Source organism: Caretta caretta, chromosome 17 (assembly GCF_965140235.1).
Source record: "Caretta caretta isolate rCarCar2 chromosome 17, rCarCar1.hap1, whole genome shotgun sequence".
Lineage (NCBI taxonomy): Eukaryota > Metazoa > Chordata > Testudines > Cheloniidae > Caretta > Caretta caretta.
The window spans coordinates 2,840,012-2,860,561 of record NC_134222.1 but is presented as its reverse complement, the minus strand read 5'-3'; the positions used below and the strand labels follow the sequence as shown (position 1 = coordinate 2,860,561).

The 20,550-nt window shown below is 41.3% G+C and overlaps 2 protein-coding genes across 4 annotated transcripts in view; both read left to right on the top strand.

Annotated features, from left to right (window-relative positions):
- Positions 1 to 8,294, top strand: part of BLMH (bleomycin hydrolase) — a 37,101-nt gene extending 28,807 nt beyond the window's left edge. For both annotated transcript variants that reach the window (XM_048824122.2, XM_048824123.2), the window contains exon 12: positions 7,286 to 8,294. In XM_048824122.2, the coding sequence (XP_048680079.1) occupies positions 7,286 to 7,437 (152 nt within the window). In that variant the 3' untranslated portion in view covers positions 7,438 to 8,294. The remainder of the gene's footprint in view (positions 1 to 7,285) is intronic.
- A 9,073-nt stretch (positions 8,295 to 17,367) lies between these two features.
- SLC6A4 (solute carrier family 6 member 4) overlaps positions 17,368 to 20,550 on the top strand; it is a 42,879-nt gene continuing 39,696 nt past the window's right edge. The window contains exon 1 of one of the 2 annotated variants that reach the window (XM_075120829.1): positions 17,368 to 17,531. The gene's annotated coding sequence lies outside the window, so the exon portion shown is untranslated. Of the gene's footprint in view, positions 17,536 to 20,550 lie in introns of both variants that reach the window. The other variant, XM_048823694.2, reaches the window with a different exon arrangement.

Here is a 20,550-nt window from a genome sequence, read left to right as displayed (position 1 = left end):
TCATTCTTAATCTTTCCCTGTTTGCTGTACTATACTCTCAGCCCAGCAGAAGCAGCTGTTCTATCTCGGGGCCTCTCCTTCTGCCCCTCCACCCCCACGAACATGATACAGTTCTGTGGTGACCTAGAATCCTATTTTCGACGTCTCCGTCTCAAGGAATATTTCCAAAATACCTCTGAACAACATACTAATCCACAGAGGTCTCCCTGCCAACACTACAGAAAGAGGGATTCTAGATGGACTCCTCCTGAAGGTCGAAACAGCAGACTGGACTTCTACATAGAGTGCTTCCGCCGACGTGCACGGGCTGAAATTGTGGAAAAGCAGCATCACTTGCCCCATAACCTCAGCCATGCGGAACGCAATGCCATCCACAGCCTCAGAAACAACGCTGACATCATAATCAAAAAGGCTGACAAAGGAGGTGCTGTTGTCATCATGAATAGGTCGGAATATGAACAAGAGGCTGCTCGGCAGCTCTCCAACACGAGTTTCTACAAGCCATTACCCTATGATCCCACTGAGAGTTACCAAAAGCAACTACAGCATTTGCTCAAGAAACTTCCTGCAAAAGCACAAGATCAAATCCGCACAGACACACCCCTGGAACCCCGACCTGGGATATTCTATCTACTACCCAAGATCCATAAACCTGGAAATCCTGGGCGCCCCATCATCTCAGGCATTGGCACCCTGACAGCAGGATTGTCTGGCTATGTAGACTCCCTCCTCAGGCCCTACGCTACCAGCACTCCCAGCTACCTTCGAGACACCACTGACTTCCTGAGGAAACTTCAATCCATCGGTGATCTTCCGGATAACACCATCCTGGCCACTATGGATGTAGAAGCCCTCTATACCAACATTCCACACAAAGATGGACTACAAGCCGTCAAGAACACTATCCCCGATAATGTCACGGCTAACCTGGTGGCTGAACTTTGTGACTTTGTCCTTACCCATAACTATTTCACATTTGGGGACAATGTATACCTTCAGATCAGCGGCACTGCTATGGGTACCCGCATGGCCCCACAGTATGCCAACATTTTTATGGCTGATTTAGAACAACGCTTCCTCAGCTCTCGTCCCCTAAAGCCCCTACTCTACTTGCGCTATATTGATGACATCTTCATCATCTGGACCCATGGAAAAGAAGCCCTTGAGGAATTCCACCATGATTTCAACAATTTCCATCCCACCACCAACCTCAGCCTGGTCCAGTCCACACAAGAGATCCACTTCCTGGACACTACAGTGCTAATAAACAATGGCCACATAAACACCACCCTATACCGGAAACCTACTGACCGCTATTCCTACCTGCATGCCTCCAGCTTTCACCCTGACCACACCACACGATCCATCGTCTACAGCCAAGCTCTGCGATAGAACCGCATTTGCTCCAACCCCTCAGACAGAGACAAACACCTACAAGATCTCTGTCAAGCTTTCTTACAACTACAATACCCACCTGCAGAAGTAAAGGAACAGATTGATAGAGCCAGAAGAGTTCCCAGAAGTTACCTACTACAGGACAGGCCTAACAAAGAAAATAACAGAACGCCACTAGCGGTCACCTTCAGCCCCCAACTAAAACCCCTCCAACGCATTATTAAGGATCTACAACCTATCCTAAAGGATGACCCAACACTCTCACAAGTCTTGGGAGACAGGCCAGTCCTTGCCTACAGACAGCCCTGCAACCTGAAGCAAATACTCACCAACAACCACATACCACACAACAGAACCGCTAACCCAGGAACTTATCCTTGCAACAAAGCCCGTTGCCAATTGTGCCCACATATCTATTCAGGGGACACCATCACAGGGCCTAATAACATCAGCCACACTATCAGAGGCTCGTTCACCTGCACATCCACCAATGAGATATATGCCATCATGTGCCAGCAATGCCCCTCTGCCATGTACATTGGTCAAACTGGACAGTCTCTACGTAAAAGAATAAATGGACACAAATCAGATGTCAAGAATTATAACATTCATAAACCAGTCGGAGAACACTTCAATCTCTCTGGTCACGCAATCACAGACATGAAGGTCGCTATCTTAAAACAAAAAAACTTCAAATCCAGACTCCAGCGAGAAACTGCTGAATTGGAATTCATTTGCAAATTGGATACTATTAATTTAGGCTTAAATAGAGACTGGGAGTGGCTAAGTCATTATGCAAGGTAGCCTGTTTCCTCTTGTTTTTTCCTATCCCCCCCCCCCCCCCCCCCCGATGTTCTGGTTTAACTTGGATTTAAACTTGGAGAGTGGTCAGTTTAGATGAGCTATTACCAGCAGGAGAGTGAGTTTGTGTGTGTATGGGGGTGGGGGGGATGTGAGAACCTGGATCTATGCAGGAAATAGCCCGACTTGACTATGTAAAGAGTTGTCACTTTGGATGGGCTAGCACCAGCAGGAGAGTGAATTTGTGTGGGGGGGTGGAGGGTGAGAAAACCTGGGTTTGTGCTGGAAATGGCCCACCTGTTGATCACTTTAGATAAGCTATTACCAGCAGGACAGTGGGGTGGGAGGAGGTATTGTTTCATATTCTCTGTGTGTATATAAAGTCTGCTGCAGTTTCCACGGTAAACATCTGATGAAGTGAGCTGTAGCTCACAAAAGCTCATGCTCAAATTGGTTAGTCTCTAAGGTGCCACGAGTACTCCTTTTCTTTTTATTAATCTGGTTGTGGAGGAATGCTGCTAGGAAAAAACTAATGTCCCCACTTGTCCTCCTTTACAAATACTTAGCATGGAATTCATTGGGACTTAGCTCCTTTGTTAGGGTAATGAGTCATTTCTGTCCCAAAGTGTGGTGTAAAGACATCGTGTAAAGTTGAACATGCTGAGTATAGGCATTCTTTGGGGACAATGCTCCTAGAACAGTGTAAGGGAAAAGGCTTCTGTAAAGTTAATGGTGCTCGCATTCAGGTCAATTATTAGCAACTTTGCACTTGCCTTCTGCCTAGCCAGAAAGTTTGTGGCTTTGAAGTGAAATTTAATTGGTCTGAGTGCTTAGAGGGCATACATCCTTATTTCAAAACCTTGATGTAGGATAGACCCATTTAAGTCCAAAAGGCAGCCATTACTCATGAGTATAACTGTAACCCTTCCGCACTTAAAATGTAAAGTGCGTTGGCAGAGCTGTGAAAATGGACACCAGGCTGCAACATTGGTGGGAGCTACCGGGGAGGACTGTGGTACCTGGACAGGTCCGTGTAGGAAGAGCCTCTGCTATTCCTGGCTCTCCGTTTGTCTCCTTCACAACCGTACTAAAATCCAAAGTCAACCAAACAATAACCTGTTGTAACTACATAAGATGACAATGTATAGCACTTCAGACTTTTAGACTTTAAAAATAACAAGCTGAAAGCTAACCAGATCACTCACGTTGCTCAAGATTTACTCTCTGGAGCTTGTAGTCTGCCAGCATGGCAGCTTAAGCTGCTTTTTTTATAAGCAGCAACACCTAGTTACTGCCTCAAATGTCACTTTATTACAAACATGAACTCATTTTGATCAATGAGTTCTTCTATGTGTATTTTATAGGAGCTCAACTATTCCATTAGAATTCCAAAATGAGTTGTCTTACTGTAAAGTGTTGCACTGTTTTGTACAGGGGATGTAAATCTGTTTCCATGTTCCTGACATGGATGTGTGCACACAACACGTGAACACAACATCCTTAGGGATGGGTTACTGTCATTCATCTGCTGTTTCATAAGATGCAACCTTTCTTTAGAGTCTTGCTTATTGCCTGTGTGTTTTCTTAGGTCAGGGAGTTGTCTGGGAAATTTCCTTATACTTTAAAATGTTCCATCAGACCTAGCTGGTTTGAACTGTTTCTTTGGTTCAAGGAAACATTTTGGGGTGGTAAACCCTAGAACAGTTTTCTCATCTGTGGGTCACAACAAGCTTCCTTTTATCTGAGAGCAACTAGACATATTCCTTTAGAGCCTATCAGCTCTTCCTTGGGCATTGACCACAAGTGGTTACTTGAGCGGCATTAGGCACGGTGCTTCATCCCCATCTCTGCCTTTTCAGCTTCAGCCCCTGCTGGCCCAGGGAGCTTGGGATTTGAACTCTGATACCCCAGCACACTTGCTAGACGGCTGAGTGAGCCTGGCAGAAAGCCTTGTGTCTTTATCTCAGGAAGGATTTGGGCAGCACCTTCTCACAGCATGTTCCTTTAAAGCTGTGCATGGATAAACCCAATACAGAGCACCAGTGTCCATCACTAGGGAAGAGTCCAAGAATTACATTACACTTGGCACGTAACATTTGAGACCCAGTTGGAGGTTTGGGATAAAAATAGGCCCAAACTTCACTGTTTCTTGAGCAGGATGTCAAAGGGTACCACTTGAAACAGTACAGCAGAGATTAGTCTTTCAGGCCATGAGGAGGCTAAAGTTATAGTGGGATATAGAAACTACTGGCATTCCCCCATATACACCCTTTTCTTTGGACCCATATTATCCAGTTGGATCCCTTTACACAGCTTGTGTGGTGGGGTACCCAACAGCCACCAGTCTTCCTAGACTTGCTTAATCCTGGAAGTGAAGGCTGGACCAAAAAGAGGAGCCTTCACATTATGTAGCTGCTGAAAGTGGGGAGCAATTTAAACACATCCACTATTGTCTGCCTGTGTCCAGAGAGCAGAACCATCACTAGGGGGCTTGTAGTGGGGGACAGTGAGCCCGTGGAACAGTGAACCTCACCTCTCCTAAATATTCCCTAATGATATGATTCTCTTGTAATGCTCTTGTTTTCTTGGAATCTCTTTAGTTTTTCTCAAGGAACAAATGCAGTTCCTGCCAAATATTGTATGGGGTGTTGTTTTTTTGTTTGAGATAAGACAGATTTCCTTCCAGCAAAACTTTCTATGCTACGTTTTATTGGTCACTTTATCAGCCTTGCAGATGAGTTTAACTCTGCTCGCTCTTTGTATCAGTACAGTGTTACCTAAGTCTGAACCCAGCATCTCCAATCAGACCTCTTTTTAAAACCAAGGAGATGGTCTCCAAAGGTGAACGCTGAATGAACATTGAATCATGTTATCCCATCTGTTCGACAGGGGTCTCTGTCTACTTTGGCACAAAGAGAAGCCTTTCTTACTGTAAGTCTTCAGCTGGCAGCCATGTAAACTGTTGTTAGTTTGTCATCCCTTTTGGCGCGCTCCTCCTGCTTTTGTTCCTAGCATCTTTACTACAGTCTCATTCTTTCTCTATCCTAGGAACTTGACTGTAGTGTCTGAGCACCTCAGAACCTTTTTTATCCTCCCACTCCTGTGAAATATGGCAGTCCCATTGTACAGATGGGGAACTGAGGCACAGAGAGGCTAAGTGGCTTTTCCTGTGTGAAAGTGGGTGTCTGGCAAAGCAGGGACTTTTGCCTGGGTCTTCCGAGTCTAGTGCCCAAACCACTGGACCAACCTTCCTTGGTTGGCTCTTCCTAATAAAATGATCCCTTCATTCAGCTTTTCTTGGGGGAAGAAGTGGGAAACATGGAGCAGCTTTGTGCTAGGGTGGTACCTGAGAACTAAATGTCATACCGTACTTATTGGGCAGTCATCTGTTAGGCCCTGGTGAGCCTCTTGTCAGAACACAGATACTATGCCAGAACCTCTGTTCTCTCTCTAAACAGACATGGCTAGAGTAGAAACACTAGACTGATAGGTGGATGGGCCTAGGGGGGCTTCACTGCTGGTTTCTGCCCTGAAATACAATCAAAACTCACTATCCTCTGCTTATCCCACTTAGCTGGAATGCAGAGCCTTGGGTTCTGTTTGGACAGGATGTGCAGGTCAGGATATGTATATTGTTTCCCTTGAGGCATGGGAATAATTCCATTTAATGAAGAAAATTATGGCTTTCTCTGTGACCCTGGCTACAGGCCTTCTCAAGCAACAGTGACCATCCCTGTTCACATGTTCTGAAGTTTTACTTGGCACTTCCTCCTTGTTCGGACGCTGTGATCCCAATCAGTACAGTCCAGCTCCGACATGCAGAATGTCAACAGCCACAGAGGCAGGGAGTTCATTATCCTCACAGAGTGCAATTACTTGTTGGCTGTCAGGAGTGAGGTTTTTTGTGTCCCAAGAACTCATATCCTGAAGAGAGAACAATCAAGGCAGCTTCCCTTGGCAGTACCACCAAACCAGCTTCTAGCTCGCATTACAATTGATAGGCTTTTTAATTTATGGGAATTCAATCTGATCTCTTGCTTTAGAAACAAGATGGTGTAGATAGATGCACTTATTGTCCATATTCTTTGGGCATTTTCTTGTTTCATTTGATTGTGTGGTGATAATTGTAGGGACATGAGAAACTTTATTACACAAAGCTTCATCTGTCTTCTATCAAATATAGCCTCCCTCGCCCTGACGGCACACATTCTCAATACATGCTGAGTTCCCTGGAATGGGGTGGTGTGTAATGTCTTAAATGATTTGTTTCAGAGAGCAGGATAATGCTGAAAGCAAAGATGTTTTTAGATGTAGGATTTTCTTCTTTATACAGGTAGAAGGATCTTGCATTAAGATTCCCAGCCAGAGCCTCATAAAGAGGGAAGGGTGTAAAAATGAGGTGCAGTTTATCCTCAAGATTTATTTCAGCCAGAGGGTGTCTCAGTGGCTTCGTGTTTGAGGGAAGAAATTAGCATCGAAATATGGACGCACACATTCTCTCCATCCCCTGAAACTGAGATCTGGGCTTTCTTGTCCAGAAAACTGGAGTGGTTAATAAGCATGGATAAAACAGTCTGAAGTTTAGCCTAAACAATCAGGAATGTATTTAGTATATTCTTGATGTCCATTAGAACAGCAACATATGACTGAGCGATTATAAAATGAGCCTCCACTGCCTTCTGTGTAAGGATGATCTATGCCCCAGGACTGCTGTTTGTTGCCCAGATTAGAAATCCTTTTGTTCTGGCTCAGACCCTCTCTTGTTCAGTACAGATAGTCTCTTCCTTGCACTAAGATGCCTGTATTTGCAAAACTGTTTTCAGGATTTCCTGTCCAAGACACTCTAGTCAAACTTTCTTCCTATTTAGGCTTGTTGATCCAAGTCTCTGTCATAGCTAAAATCTATTTAACCAGATAGTTCAGAATAACTAAAGGAACAGAAAATTGAAGTCTCCAAGACTGTCATGAAAGTTGCTGTGGAAATATGATTATCCTGTTTGATTGACAGTATGAAGTTGTTGGACATGATACAATTTTGCATAAGATCCATGCCTCTTTGTTAGTAACCTACTTTGTTTTTTATCTCCAGGTTACCTGCTCATGTCTGATGACTGGTTTTCTGAGTATGTATATGAAGTGGTGGTGGATAAGAAGCATGTGCCAGAAGACATCTTAGCAGTGATGCAGCAGGAACCCATTGTCTTGCCGGCATGGGACCCCATGGGTGCATTAGCCAAGTGAACTGCACAGTACTTGCCTCCTAATGGTCAACCAGAAGTAGATGTGATAGAGAATCCCAGAGACTGGAAGCCATAGCCAAATGATAAGACCAAGCATGCAGCATTTACAATCTTTAAATGTATGCTAGGGATCTCTTTGGGAAATAGCGCTTTACTGAATGGCTGAATAAAAAAAGCTGTCGGGCTACTCTGTGTGCGCGCACAAAATTTACCCACCTCATCATGATACTGTAGAATTGCTTTCAATGGCAGTTTGGATTTTTATCTTTTTAATAATGAACATAACTCTGTCAAACTGTTTTGACCAGTGCTTGCCACAGGGGGGAGGGTTGTAGATGGCCAAATTTTAGGCTAATTAGCTGAGTGATATTAAGAAAAGTACAGCAAAATGTTTATAATTAGTCTTTCATGTTTTTATTTGTACTATAAGTGTCCAGATTCAGTATTGGCTTCATTTTGTTTCTAGAGAGCTATTCACATTTTTGGTTTTCTGCATAATAGGAGTTGGTCTTAAGGAGGTAGGTGTACAGAGATGGTTCTATTTTCTTCTAGTAATTTTTCTGGAATGGTTTCCTATTCCAGCAGCATTGAGCCTTTTACCAAATGTACTTAGTCTGACTTGCTTCCTGCTCTTCCCTACCCAAGTATGACAGACTGATTCTGGTGTGTGTTAATCTGTACTCACTGAAAAATAACACTCCTGTAGGATTAGCAAGGACAACCATAATAAATATGATCCCAGGCAAAGTTAAAGAATATGGTGCTCTAGTAAAACTGGGTTTTTAATTACTGCATTTTATTTGGACATCTTCAACTAGATGGTGCTATGAAGCTTTTGAATAAAAAAAACTTTCTGGAGTTATGGGTATAGCTGTTTTCTTTTATAAATTAGCTACATGTAACTTCATTGGATGGGAAAGATGTTAATGACCCATAAACAACTCTTGGGGAGCCAAAACACTAGCAGCTCAACAAGCCATGTTGCTTTATCTTCTCCATAGTTGACATAAAGGCTCTCCATCTGTACACAGCATGGGAGAAGACATTCACACTACAGGCACTTAAATACCAAGGTGATGAGCACAATGTAAATGCGTGGATCAAATCAAGCCCAAGCTGTTAAACTGCCTACCATGACCTCTGTGACAATGGCTTGTGCTGTTCTGCATGGAGTCCTTACTCACTCCATGCAGGGGAAGGGAGAAAGGTGGGGTTGGACAAAGTGAAGAGAATATTGACAGAAAAGAACAGTCCTACTAACCTAAGTACAAGCAACAAATGGGATTCTTGGGGTTCCAAATTCAGCTTCTGTTACTGACATACTTCCCTCAAAATATTTTTTCACCTCAAGTAAGGCTCATTAAAAATTCATGGTGTAAAGACAAGCAAAAGACTTAGCTGTAAACAGAATTGCTTGCACCTTTCCTTCTGATAGTATTAGTCACAACAGAAATTTGAAGCTAGTATATAAGCATTCCAGTGCATGTGTTCCCAGATTTCAAACACCCAATCCTTGGATTTCCTCTGGGATTACCTCTGGAAAAATGGATTGTCCTTGATTTCTACAAAAATCTGTGGAAGGCTGCATTACACAGCAGACAGGAGGTGGTCTCTGTTTTGCTTCATGTTTATAAAGCACATTCATATGTGCTTGTCCAAACCCCACCCATACAAAAAAGCACTAATGTACACACACAAACTACCTTAACTGCGGCAAGTAAGCAATTTTCTTGGTTGAATGTGGTTCTGAAGTATGCTAAGGCTCATGGGCTTTTTCTTAAAGTTCAATATCCTAGTCACTTAAAGTTTTTTGCTTTTGATGTTGCATGTTTACCACTCGATTATAGCCATCAAAAGGAGTTAACTTCTTTTGAGATACAGTGAAGAGCATTTTTTGCCTATGCCAGCTCTGTTTGAGTTTGACAAGCTTAAACTGTGTTCAAGCCCATTTTTGTTTAATTTGGAATATTTTAAACTATTGTCCGGTGTGAGCTTATCTCTGCTGTCCTTGCCCGGATGTTTCCTAGTACAGTTTATACAATAGCTTGGGTTCTCTCCTCCCCCCCCCCCCTTTCAAAAAGCACAGAACATTCTGATGGTTCAAACAGGCCATGTAAAATGAAGCCAGTCTGGCAGAAGCAGTATTCTATCTACACTCACTGCTGCTCTAAAATCTTTGCAGGGGGATAGGGGAGAGAAATATATTCCAGTTCTTCCCTCTACTTTGATCACTCCAAGCATTGTTAAATCAACAGCTTTCAGTAGGCTATACCAATGTGTGTAAGGGTATGTCTGCTTCAAGATGGAAGTGTAATTTCTAGCTCAGGGAGATGCCCATGTTAGGTCTGATCCAGCTAGTGCACTAAAAAGGAGGGTAGCTGTGGGGGGAGGGGCTTGCCTCCTGGAGTATGAACCCCTCCAAACCACTGGGTGTCTACTCAGCACAGATACCCAGTCACAGCAGTGTTACACCAGCGCTTAATTTGTAATGAAAGAGGTGCTGTGGCTCAGGCAATAGTTTTACATTCATAGCTGATGCAGCAAGCCCAGAGGTGCCGGGGCTACAAACTGCCAAACAAATTAAGCACTGGTTACACTCGTTCTTAGCTTTCAAGCTTGATCGCAGCTAGCATGGGAATGTCTCCTGCAGCTGACAATTACCACTCTAGTGTGAAGTGTAGCCATACCTTTACTGTACTTTGAGGCCAACAGGGAGACTACTAGGATGCTGTGTGTCGAGTTACTTGAATTGTCACAGGAATTTTCAATAGTTGGATTCCCGTTTTCTGCCACTGACAGCAACCAGGAGTTGCATGCTCCTGTTTTTTCTCTATATGTTCTTATGCAGTGCTCTTTGTTGTACTGCTCTGTCAATGGCCATTTTTATCTAATAAAACAGATCAGCCCCCTTAGCTATTGGTGATTTGTTGACTATTAAACAACACTGACATTTTGTCTTTTTTTTTAAATTGCAACATCTGAAATGGTGGTTAAAATTCGTATGTATAAATAGATTCCCCTCTACCAGCTCCTGGTGATAGTGTAGTAGATGTAAAATGTCCCTACTAATCTCTGGGGACAGTGGGCCCTGTATCTCTGGCAAAGTAGAGTGTTCTTTTGGGTGCCATCAAATAATAAATGATTAAGTGTGCTCTCCTGAGGCAAGAGTTTAGGGCATCGCAGCATACATGGAACTTCCACAACAACAGCAAAACTGAAGAAAATTGATTCCAACCCTCCCTCCAGTGTTTTTTATATTTGTATCTGACTTTAATGATCTATTTGCTGCTAACATAAGTAGGCAACTGTCCCTCATCTTTAAGTCTAATCCAACAGAAACCTGGTCATTTTTAGATGCAAATTATTAAAGAATTGTACAGAAAGTTCAGTGTTTTTTTTAAATTCTTAATTGGAATGTCCTGCATCACTTAAGGTGTCCCTAATTTTACAGATGGGAGAGCTGAGGCACAGAGTGATGAAATGACTGCAGTTTGGTAGTTCCTGGGTCAGAGGTTCATCATCAATTTACCAGACCATGCTGCCCCTTTGTCCTAAAGCAAAAGGTGGTGATGTGAATGGCAACCTTCAGTGTTAGAATTAAGAATGGAGCCAGCCAGAGAAAACATTGATAAGCCTCAAGATACGTTATAAAAAACAGATTCTGGTGTCATGAACAGCTTGAGAGTGCTCATGGTCCCAAAAGAACCTCAGTCTCTTCTCACATGCACAGAAATATATTTGTGGCATGGAGCGAGTTGGTGTGCCAGGTATGGGCCTAGCACTTCTTCAGTCTGGTTTGATGGGACAGTTTAAATGAGGAACATTTTGTTTTTCTCAAGTCAGTTTTTAGCGGCTGGATCAGAGAAGAGAGGATTAGGATTAAAACTCTGCATTTCAATTAATGGAATACAAATCTATGAATAAATCTGGCCTGCTCAATGTACAATTTTAGGGCAAGAGAAACTTTGTCTGTAAGGGACTGTAAATCCAGATTACAAGGAAACATTCATAACCAGTTGGTAACAGAATGTTGAGGCTGGAGGGGGAGAGAAGCCAAACACCTCAGAGTTCTCTCCTTATCTAGCTTAGTTGTATCCCTGATATACGGTTTGCACATGGAGAGAAAGATCTTTGAATTTCACATGGAATGGCTGATGGTGAGGTGCATTCCTTCTCTAACTTTTATGACTATAACCATAACACTTTTCCATGTGATAGTTCACGGAAGGTCCCTGCCTACAACATGTTACGACAATGCCCTGCTATGTGGGGAGGGCAGGACATGCCTCACACCTAAGCAGGTCCTGAATTTTTCATCCAGGGTTCTTGCAAAGCCACCTACCTATGTACATTTTCTTCTCACGCATAATGTAAATGTGATTTGCACCCATGTCCTGCTGGACTAGAACTGAGATTGAACTTCATATTCTGTTTCCCTGTGGTATCTTGTTGTAGCAATGACCGTTTAATTTTGCACTCAAGGAAGGTGTTCTAAACACCAGACTGGGGCCTGCAACTTCCTCCTAAGATCAGTTACAAATTCTGGTGTAGGCTCTACTTGGGCCCAGGGCAGGTAACTTAAGGTTATATCCCCCTCTTCTGGTGGGAAGCCTATGCTTCAGGAAAATGCTACAAGATAAAACTCATAGAGTTCCCAACTAATCATCCTGTTCAGGTTGAAATTTTCAATGTAGGGTGTCTGCCTTAGACTTTCTTTTCTTTCTTTCTTTTTTTTTTTTTTAAAGGTTCCAATAAAATGGTTCAGCCATTTCTGGGAAGTTGATTCGTGAAAAAATTTGTTTTGCCCATGTTAAATATTTGTTTCTTACAACTTTTTTGCTGGAAAGCTTTAGACTCCCCCATGCTTTTGGAGTAAAGACTTGAAATATGGTAGGGAGTCTCCCTGGTCCAAGGCATGTGTTTTTTGCTTTTCCCTTGAAAATCCACCCAAACTTGGCCAAGTTATAAGCCTTTGAAAAAATCTGTTTGCACACACTCAGAAGAGACTTCTTAGAGTTTGGCAGCTAAACTCTTCTGAGATTCCATTTGTGCTTAGCATGCTCCAGTTCAGTGCTCCAGGGGCTGAATGGGACGTTCCGTGAAACTGCTAATTCCCCATTGCTGTGGCACCAGGCATCAGAACTGAAAACAAGGATATTGTTTTTCCTGTGCTTCCAATGGTCCCTTGGCAGCATCTAGGCAGTGTGGAGGAGGCAGCTGCCGGACTCAGATATAGATGGGGCAACAGCTGGACCTGGGTGGAGTGGACAGGAGTGGAGGGAATATATGGGGACAAGGAGACTAGGGGGTAGACAGCAAGACCAAGGGTTTGTCTACACAGGAACACTCAGGAAATTTAAACTGAATTAATTAAATATGTGAATTTAAAATGGATTTGTTAAACTGCCCTGAACCCTTGTGTGAACACTCATTCAGAATTGAAGTTGCCTTAATTCAGTTTAGCTTAATTTACTTCAAACCCACTCCACAGATCTTCCACATGCTTCCTGAGTGACACAAAAAAGAGTACCCAGGCAGCCCTCTGACTGACACTCTTACAGGGCACTCTTACTGCCAGAATATCAACATATGCAAAACCTGCCACTGTTATCTCCACTGCTACGATGAGCAGTATGCTCCACAACACACCTCTCAAGATCCCCGGGTCCTACACAACGTGTGGTGTACCTTGTCCAGTGTATCAAATGCCCCAGCAGCAGCTATGTGGGTAAAATCAGACAATCATTATGCTTTCACCTGAACTCACTGCTGCAGCTGAACTCAATGGGACTCTGCTTTGAACACATCACCTGCTACAAAACGTTAAGTACTCTGAAAAATCATACCCATGTCATCTCAGATCAGGCACCCAACATTAGCTGAGCCTTATGACCCTAATCTTTTTTGTGCCTTAGTTGTCCTTTTGTAAAATAGGAATAATATCATCCTTTCACTTCTCTGGGGTTCTGAAAATAAAGTCATTAATATTGGTGAAGTGGTCAGATAATATAGTGATGAGTGATATAGAAAAGTCCATGAATAAATTAATAATCAGTTTTTGGGATGCAATTATTATTTATACAGTATCCACAAAGTGTTTTAGGTACTTTACAGAACAAATAAAATACATATATTGCAGTGAAAGGGTGGAAAAAACCCATAAGTGAACAAAAAAGCCAAGCTAAGTAATTGTTAATGCTCTCTATATGTTCTTAATACACTCTGTGTACCTTCAAGCTTTGTCTATATATTACCAGTTGCTGACATTGAGTGTCCTCAGTGTGTGCAGCTGAACACAGTTTTAACTACCAGTGTAGACAGAGACAAACTGTGTTCAGTAATAGTTCAGAAACCATGGCAAAAGTCTGCTCTGAGCACAGTAAAGTGGAGATACAGCAACAAATAACATTTTTTTAAAAAGACACGTCATGCAGATTCTTATATATTTCTACCAGTGAGGGGAAAAAAACTCCAAAAACGGTGATGAAAGATCCTGTTTTCAGTGAGAGAGTAGACTCAGAGTTCCTGGAAAATCTATTCCAGGATTCTGGTATTAGAGACCTGGGAATTCTGGTTGAGAGTGAAGGAATGGATTCTTTTCATGAACAAAATAATCCCTGAAATGCTAGATTTAAGTCTGCAAACAGACCCTTTATACATACAAATACTCCACTTAGATCTCAAGTAAGATGTAGTGAGTGAGACACAATGAGCCTTCAGCCTCTCAGACTCCTGGGGATGGGATAGAGTGCTGGGAGCAGAATGGGAAATGTGCTTGTCTCCCCTTTCTCCAGAGAACATCTAGGACTATTAATTTGGAAAGAAGAGTATGAGGGGGACATGACAAAGTGATGTAAAAGAGGAAACCAGCTAGACATTGCTATTTACCCTGGCCAGTAATAGAAAAACAAGAAAGCTGTAGAGAAATTAGAAGGCAACAAGTTTAAAAACTGATAAAACACTTTTTTACAGCATGTTCACACAGAATTACCAGGAAAAAGCAAGGATTTGGGTTCAGGTATCTCTTATTAACAGTTTTCAGAGTGTTAACAGCCGTGTTAGTCTGTATTCGCAAAAAGAAAAGGAGTACTTGTGGCACCTTAGAGACTAACCAATTTATTTGAGCATAAGCTTTCGTGAGCTACAGCTCACTTCATCGGATGCATACTGTGGAAACTGCAGAAGACATTATATACACACAGAGACCATGAAACAATACCTCCTCCCACCCCACTGTCCTGCTGGTAAGAACCATCCTTTCTCCATTCTATTCTAGAACTAGGACCTCAGTTCTTTTTTTATAGTATACCTTTTTATCGTATAGACCCACCTGTGCACTTCTAATTCACTGATCATTAACCCTGTTTGTCATCTTCTTGTCACCACCATCCCCTTATTTATAGCTGTAATCAGAGACATGAAAATTATGCCTTAACAGTGAGCGTCTCCTCACCTTCAGCCTGCCTGTCTTAGCTGGATCCTGCTCTCCTGAACTGATCAGAACATACAAATGTAGCTACCCACCTCTAGGAGGAAAATTGAGCTGCAGCCCTGGTGAAACATAAAGTTTATTTGACTAAAAGTGACGCAAAAATTCTTAAAGAGCTCTTTGGCAGCAGATTATCTGGAAATCAGACCATGTGAGGGGGATTGGTGTACAAAAACCTCACCAAGATGCTGAGTTGCCCACAGGCTGAGTTTGAGGCTCTGAAGTAAATGTAGGGTTAGGGTTACTCAGTCTTGGATAACTCCAGGGGAAAAGCACCTCAGATTCATCTGAAAGGCAGGTACTTTTTCATTTTGTTTTAAACCTACAGACATATAAAGTTTTATACTATGTGAGCCAGACAGACTCTTTTAGCTGAAAGAGTCTGTCTTATGCTTCAGGCAGGCACTGGTGTTTCATTAACTTTTACTGTTTCATTGCTTCTTGCAACTATGGTTATGAACTTTAGAAAGTGATAATGAACTAAAGTTTATATAATACATTTTGTTTGTTTACTTTTAGAGTTGTTTTTAAATGAACGCTTTATAGGGCTCCCAGCACTGTTTGAAGTGTTGGGAGAAAAAACACATCTGTCATGGCTTTGAGAAAAGGATGCCTTGAATTTTGGTGAAAGTTTGCTTTGATTCATTAAACATATGCCTCAGTTTGCTTTTCTGCAGCTACATGCCCGCTGTCTCATCCAGGCATTTGTCTGCAACATTAATAATTACTGGACAAATGCCTGCAGCAGAACATGTTATGACAATTTGAAATTAGAATTTATGACAATCTAAATTCTTGTATTATGAATAGAGCATTTATTTCAAATTCAAGAAGAAGTATATTAAACTGAGCTAGAGAAGAATTTATGTGAAAGGGAAAGAATCTGAGACAAAATCAATGCAAAATTCTGATTTACTTTAAAAGGACAAAAATAAACATTTAATTTAATTAGCCACATTAATTTATATTTGAAATTATCATTTATTATTTTAGTATGGTTTATCTAACTTGATGGAACAGAATTATTGTAAGAAATAGACTGAAGAGTATTTTGTGAATGTATTTGTTGTAATCAGTGTTTACCTATGCAATTATCAGACTTGTTGGCTTAGCTACAAGTTTGATAAATATTACAGAAGCTCAAATGATTAAGAATATAAGGTGATCAAATATGTAGTGTAAAGTGGTTCTTCTTCCAACGATACATATAAAATGACTTGGAAGGTTAAGAGTAGAAAACGGATCTAATATGAAAGGCAAAAGTGAAGTAAACAGATAATTCAATGGATTTGACATTATATACACACAGAGACCATGAAACAATACCTCCTCCCACCCCACTGTCCTGCTGGTAAGGGCAGTGGGGTGGGAGGAGGTATTGTTTCATGGTCTCTGTGTGTATATAATGTCTACTGCAGTTTCCACAGTATGCATCCGATGAAGTGAGCTGTAGCTCACAAAAGCTTATGCTCAAATAAATTGGTTAGTCTCTAAGGTGCCACAAGTACTCCTTTTCTTATTAACAGTGTTGCATTACCACAACTGTCCTTGAGATGGTGCCAATAGCCACTGCTGCGGCAAAGGGGACCTGGACCAGCAGTCAGAGGAAGGGAAGCAGTAATTATAGCCCTAGGCTTGTTTGTTGTCAGAGTTTCTGTTATTACTGAACTACTCAGAACAGATCTTTTCAAACTGCAACTTATATCAGCTGTTTTGTTGTTCCTTCTAAAAATTTGCTATTCTTTCCCCCCTTATGATTTTCTGCTTTCTTTTTCAAATCTTCATACAAACTGGGACATACTCACTGATTTATGCTTTTTCCATCTTCTATAAACACAATGTAAAGTTTGAGACTGTACAATGACTTTCTCTGGACTGAAGTACCTTGGAGAAAAAGCCTTTGTTTTGGAGGTTTTTTTGACGTGTGGGAGAGACAGAGGAAGTGACTTGTCTTGATTAAAGTAGAAAAACACTTTTCAAAAACTTGTGCCTCACATTTTATAACAAAATCACCCCCCATTTATATTTCTGCATTAAAATAATGTAAGTAATCAGTAACAAGGAAGTCTAAGAACCATCCTTTCTCCATTCTATTCTAGAACTAGGACCTCAGTTCTTTTTTTATAGTATACCTTTTTATCGTATAGACCCACCTGTGCACTTCTAATTCACTGATCATTAACCCTGTTTGTCATCTTCTTGTCACCACCATCCCCTTATTTATAGCTGTAATCAGAGACATGAAAATTATGCCTTAACAGTGAGCGTCTCCTCACCTTCAGCCTGCCTGTCTTAGCTGGATCCTGCTCTCCTGAACTGATCAGAACATACAAATGTAGCTACCCACCTCTAGGAGGAAAATTGAGCTGCAGCCCTGGTGAAACATAAAGTTTATTTGACTAAAAGTGACGCAAAAATTCTTAAAGAGCTCTTTGGCAGCAGATTATCTGGAAATCAGACCATGTGAGGGGGATTGGTGTACAAAAACCTCACCAAGATGCTGAGTTGCCCACAGGCTGAGTTTGAGGCTCTGAAGTAAATGTAGGGTTAGGGTTACTCAGTCTTGGATAACTCCAGGGGAAAAGCACCTCAGATTCATCTGAAAGGCAGGTACTTTTTCATTTTGTTTTAAACCTACAGACATATAAAGTTTTATACTATGTGAGCCAGACAGACTCTTTTAGCTGAAAGAGTCTGTCTTATGCTTCAGGCAGGCACTGGTGTTTCATTAACTTTTACTGTTTCATTGCTTCTTGCAACTATGGTTATGAACTTTAGAAAGTGATAATGAACTAAAGTTTATATAATACATTTTGTTTGTTTACTTTTAGAGTTGTTTTTAAATGAACGCTTTATAGGGCTCCCAGCACTGTTTGAAGTGTTGGGAGAAAAAACACATCTGTCATGGCTTTGAGAAAAGGATGCCTTGAATTTTGGTGAAAGTTTGCTTTGATTCATTAAACATATGCCTCAGTTTGCTTTTCTGCAGCTACATGCCCGCTGTCTCATCCAGGCATTTGTCTGCAACATTAATAATTACTGGACAAATGCCTGCAGCAGAACATGTTATGACAATTTGAAATTAGAATTTATGACAATCTAAATTCTTGTATTATGAATAGAGCATTTATTTCAAATTCAAGAAGAAGTATATTAAACTGAGCTAGAGAAGAATTTATGTGAAAGGGAAAGAATCTGAGACAAAATCAATGCAAAATTCTGATTTACTTTAAAAGGACAAAAATAAACATTTAATTTAATTAGCCACATTAATTTATATTTGAAATTATCATTTATTATTTTAGTATGGTTTATCTAACTTGATGGAACAGAATTATTGTAAGAAATAGACTGAAGAGTATTTTGTGAATGTATTTGTTGTAATCAGTGTTTACCTATGCAATTATCAGACTTGTTGGCTTAGCTACAAGTTTGATAAATATTACAGAAGCTCAAATGATTAAGAATATAAGGTGATCAAATATGTAGTGTAAAGTGGTTCTTCTTCCAACGATACATATAAAATGACTTGGAAGGTTAAGAGTAGAAAACGGATCTAATATGAAAGGCAAAAGTGAAGTAAACAGATAATTCAATGGATTTGGACTCCTGGAGACAGAGGTGTTGGAACAATTTGTATAGGAGCTGGTGAGAGTCATTGAACCAAACTGTAAACCCTGTATATGATGGAAACCACTTCAAGCCAGGGACTGTGGCAGCCCCTCCCCGCTCCAAACATCCCTAGTTCCAGCCCCTAAGCTGGAGATAGTTTGGTTTGGGGATTTTTGAATTTGGGTTGTTTATTTCCAGGCACTTCATCAGATGTAATGCAGTGCAATTGATTTTAAACCTTCATGGCTCTTCTCTTAGTGTTTCTGTTGAGTGGCTAGATGCTAAGCAGCTCTGCCTTGGAGTTGGATAATAATGAGGATTCTTGGGAAGTGCTTTATAAAGAAAGCATGTGGCCAATGGCTGCGTGGGTGCATTTTCTAATTGAAAAAGGGGGGGTATGAGTTTCTAATAGCTCTGCAACTTTACAAAAAGCGTCCACACACTGTGGGAATCCAATCAAAAAAATGTATCCCCATGTATGGAAAATGTATAGCATCTCTCATCTCCCTTGTGCCTTTCTGCAAGGACACATGTTGAGTTTTCCGACAGGAGCGGCATTAAGGAAATCAGGATGCAGCACCATGGTGCCCTTCCTGGTGCTAATGTCTTCGTTCTCTTCTAAAGATAGCTCTGTAGCACTGCCTGTTCGGACAGTTATTTTTCATGCAAATAGCTTTGCACAATAAAGGCCATGTAGGGTACAGGGGTTTTCATGAAATGCTGCAGTAGAGCTTGGAACCAGAAGGTTGCTGCTGTAACTTGACGATAGCCTTGTACCAAGCAGCCGTATAGGAAAGATCATCTACACAAGTGTGTGACCATTTATTTACTTTCTTACGTAAGCATTTACAAACATAATTATAGAAAAATGTGCCCTGTTTGTGTAAAATTTGTAGTCAGTCTCTGTGTACGCATGCATGTATCTTATTATACAGTGAGCATGTGTTATTACCTCAATCTGCCTGTCTATGGAAAGAGTCTGGACTTGCTGATGGGGCTCTAGTAATTTTGTGACATTTACTGTATTATGTATCTTTCTTGGAGATTACATAAATGATTTAAAGATAATATCTAGGGGAATGGCATCCGCTCTAAGCTCATCTATTCCTCTGCACTAAACATTTAAACTCCGCAGCTACAGAATGCATTTGTGCCCCTCCTTTCTCTATAGTCTGAACAACTGTCTTGGAAAGATATAGCAAAGCACAATCTACTTTAATCTACAACTTTGTCACTATTATGTGGTTTCCGTTCTCTAGGAATTCCACAAATAAGTCACTGTCACGTGTCCTCTCTCTCGGGAAATGTTAAATATAGAATTAAATAAAAGTAAGGTTGTAATATAAAATTCAGAGTGAAGGCTGATGCTTCCTCCTTAATGCACCAGGTTGTTTTGCTGCACATCTGGTAGTTAAGAAGAGCACAAAGTTTCTAGGGTGACATGCAAGACCCACCACACAAGCCTGTTTGTTCAGGAACATTGTGATTGCAGGTGTAGCCACACTTAGCCCTGTGCCTGTGTGTAGGCTGCAGATGTTTCATTATTTATGGCTATACTCTGGCACCCTCACTCTATTAAGTAATATTTTATCTGCAGTAGATTTCAGAATAAGACGATACTCAGTAGAGTGTCAATTCTGCAGAAAAGGGGCCAGGGTTACAGTAGATGAGAAGCTGGTTATGAGTCAACAGCGTGCCCTTGTTGCAAGAAGGCTAATGGCATATTGGGATGTATAAGTAGGAGTATTGCCAGCAGATTGAGGGATGTGATCGTTCCCCTCTATTCGACATTGGTGAGGCCTCATCTGGAGTCACTGTGTCCAGTTTTGGGCCCCACACTACAAGAAGGATATGGAAAAATTGGAAAATGTGCAGTGGAGGGCAACGAAAATGATTAGGGGTCTAGAGCACATGACTTATGAGGAGAGGCTGAGGGAACTGGGATTGTTTAATCTGCAGACGAGAAGAATGAGAGGGTATTTGATAGCTGCTTTCAGCTACCTGAAAGGGAGT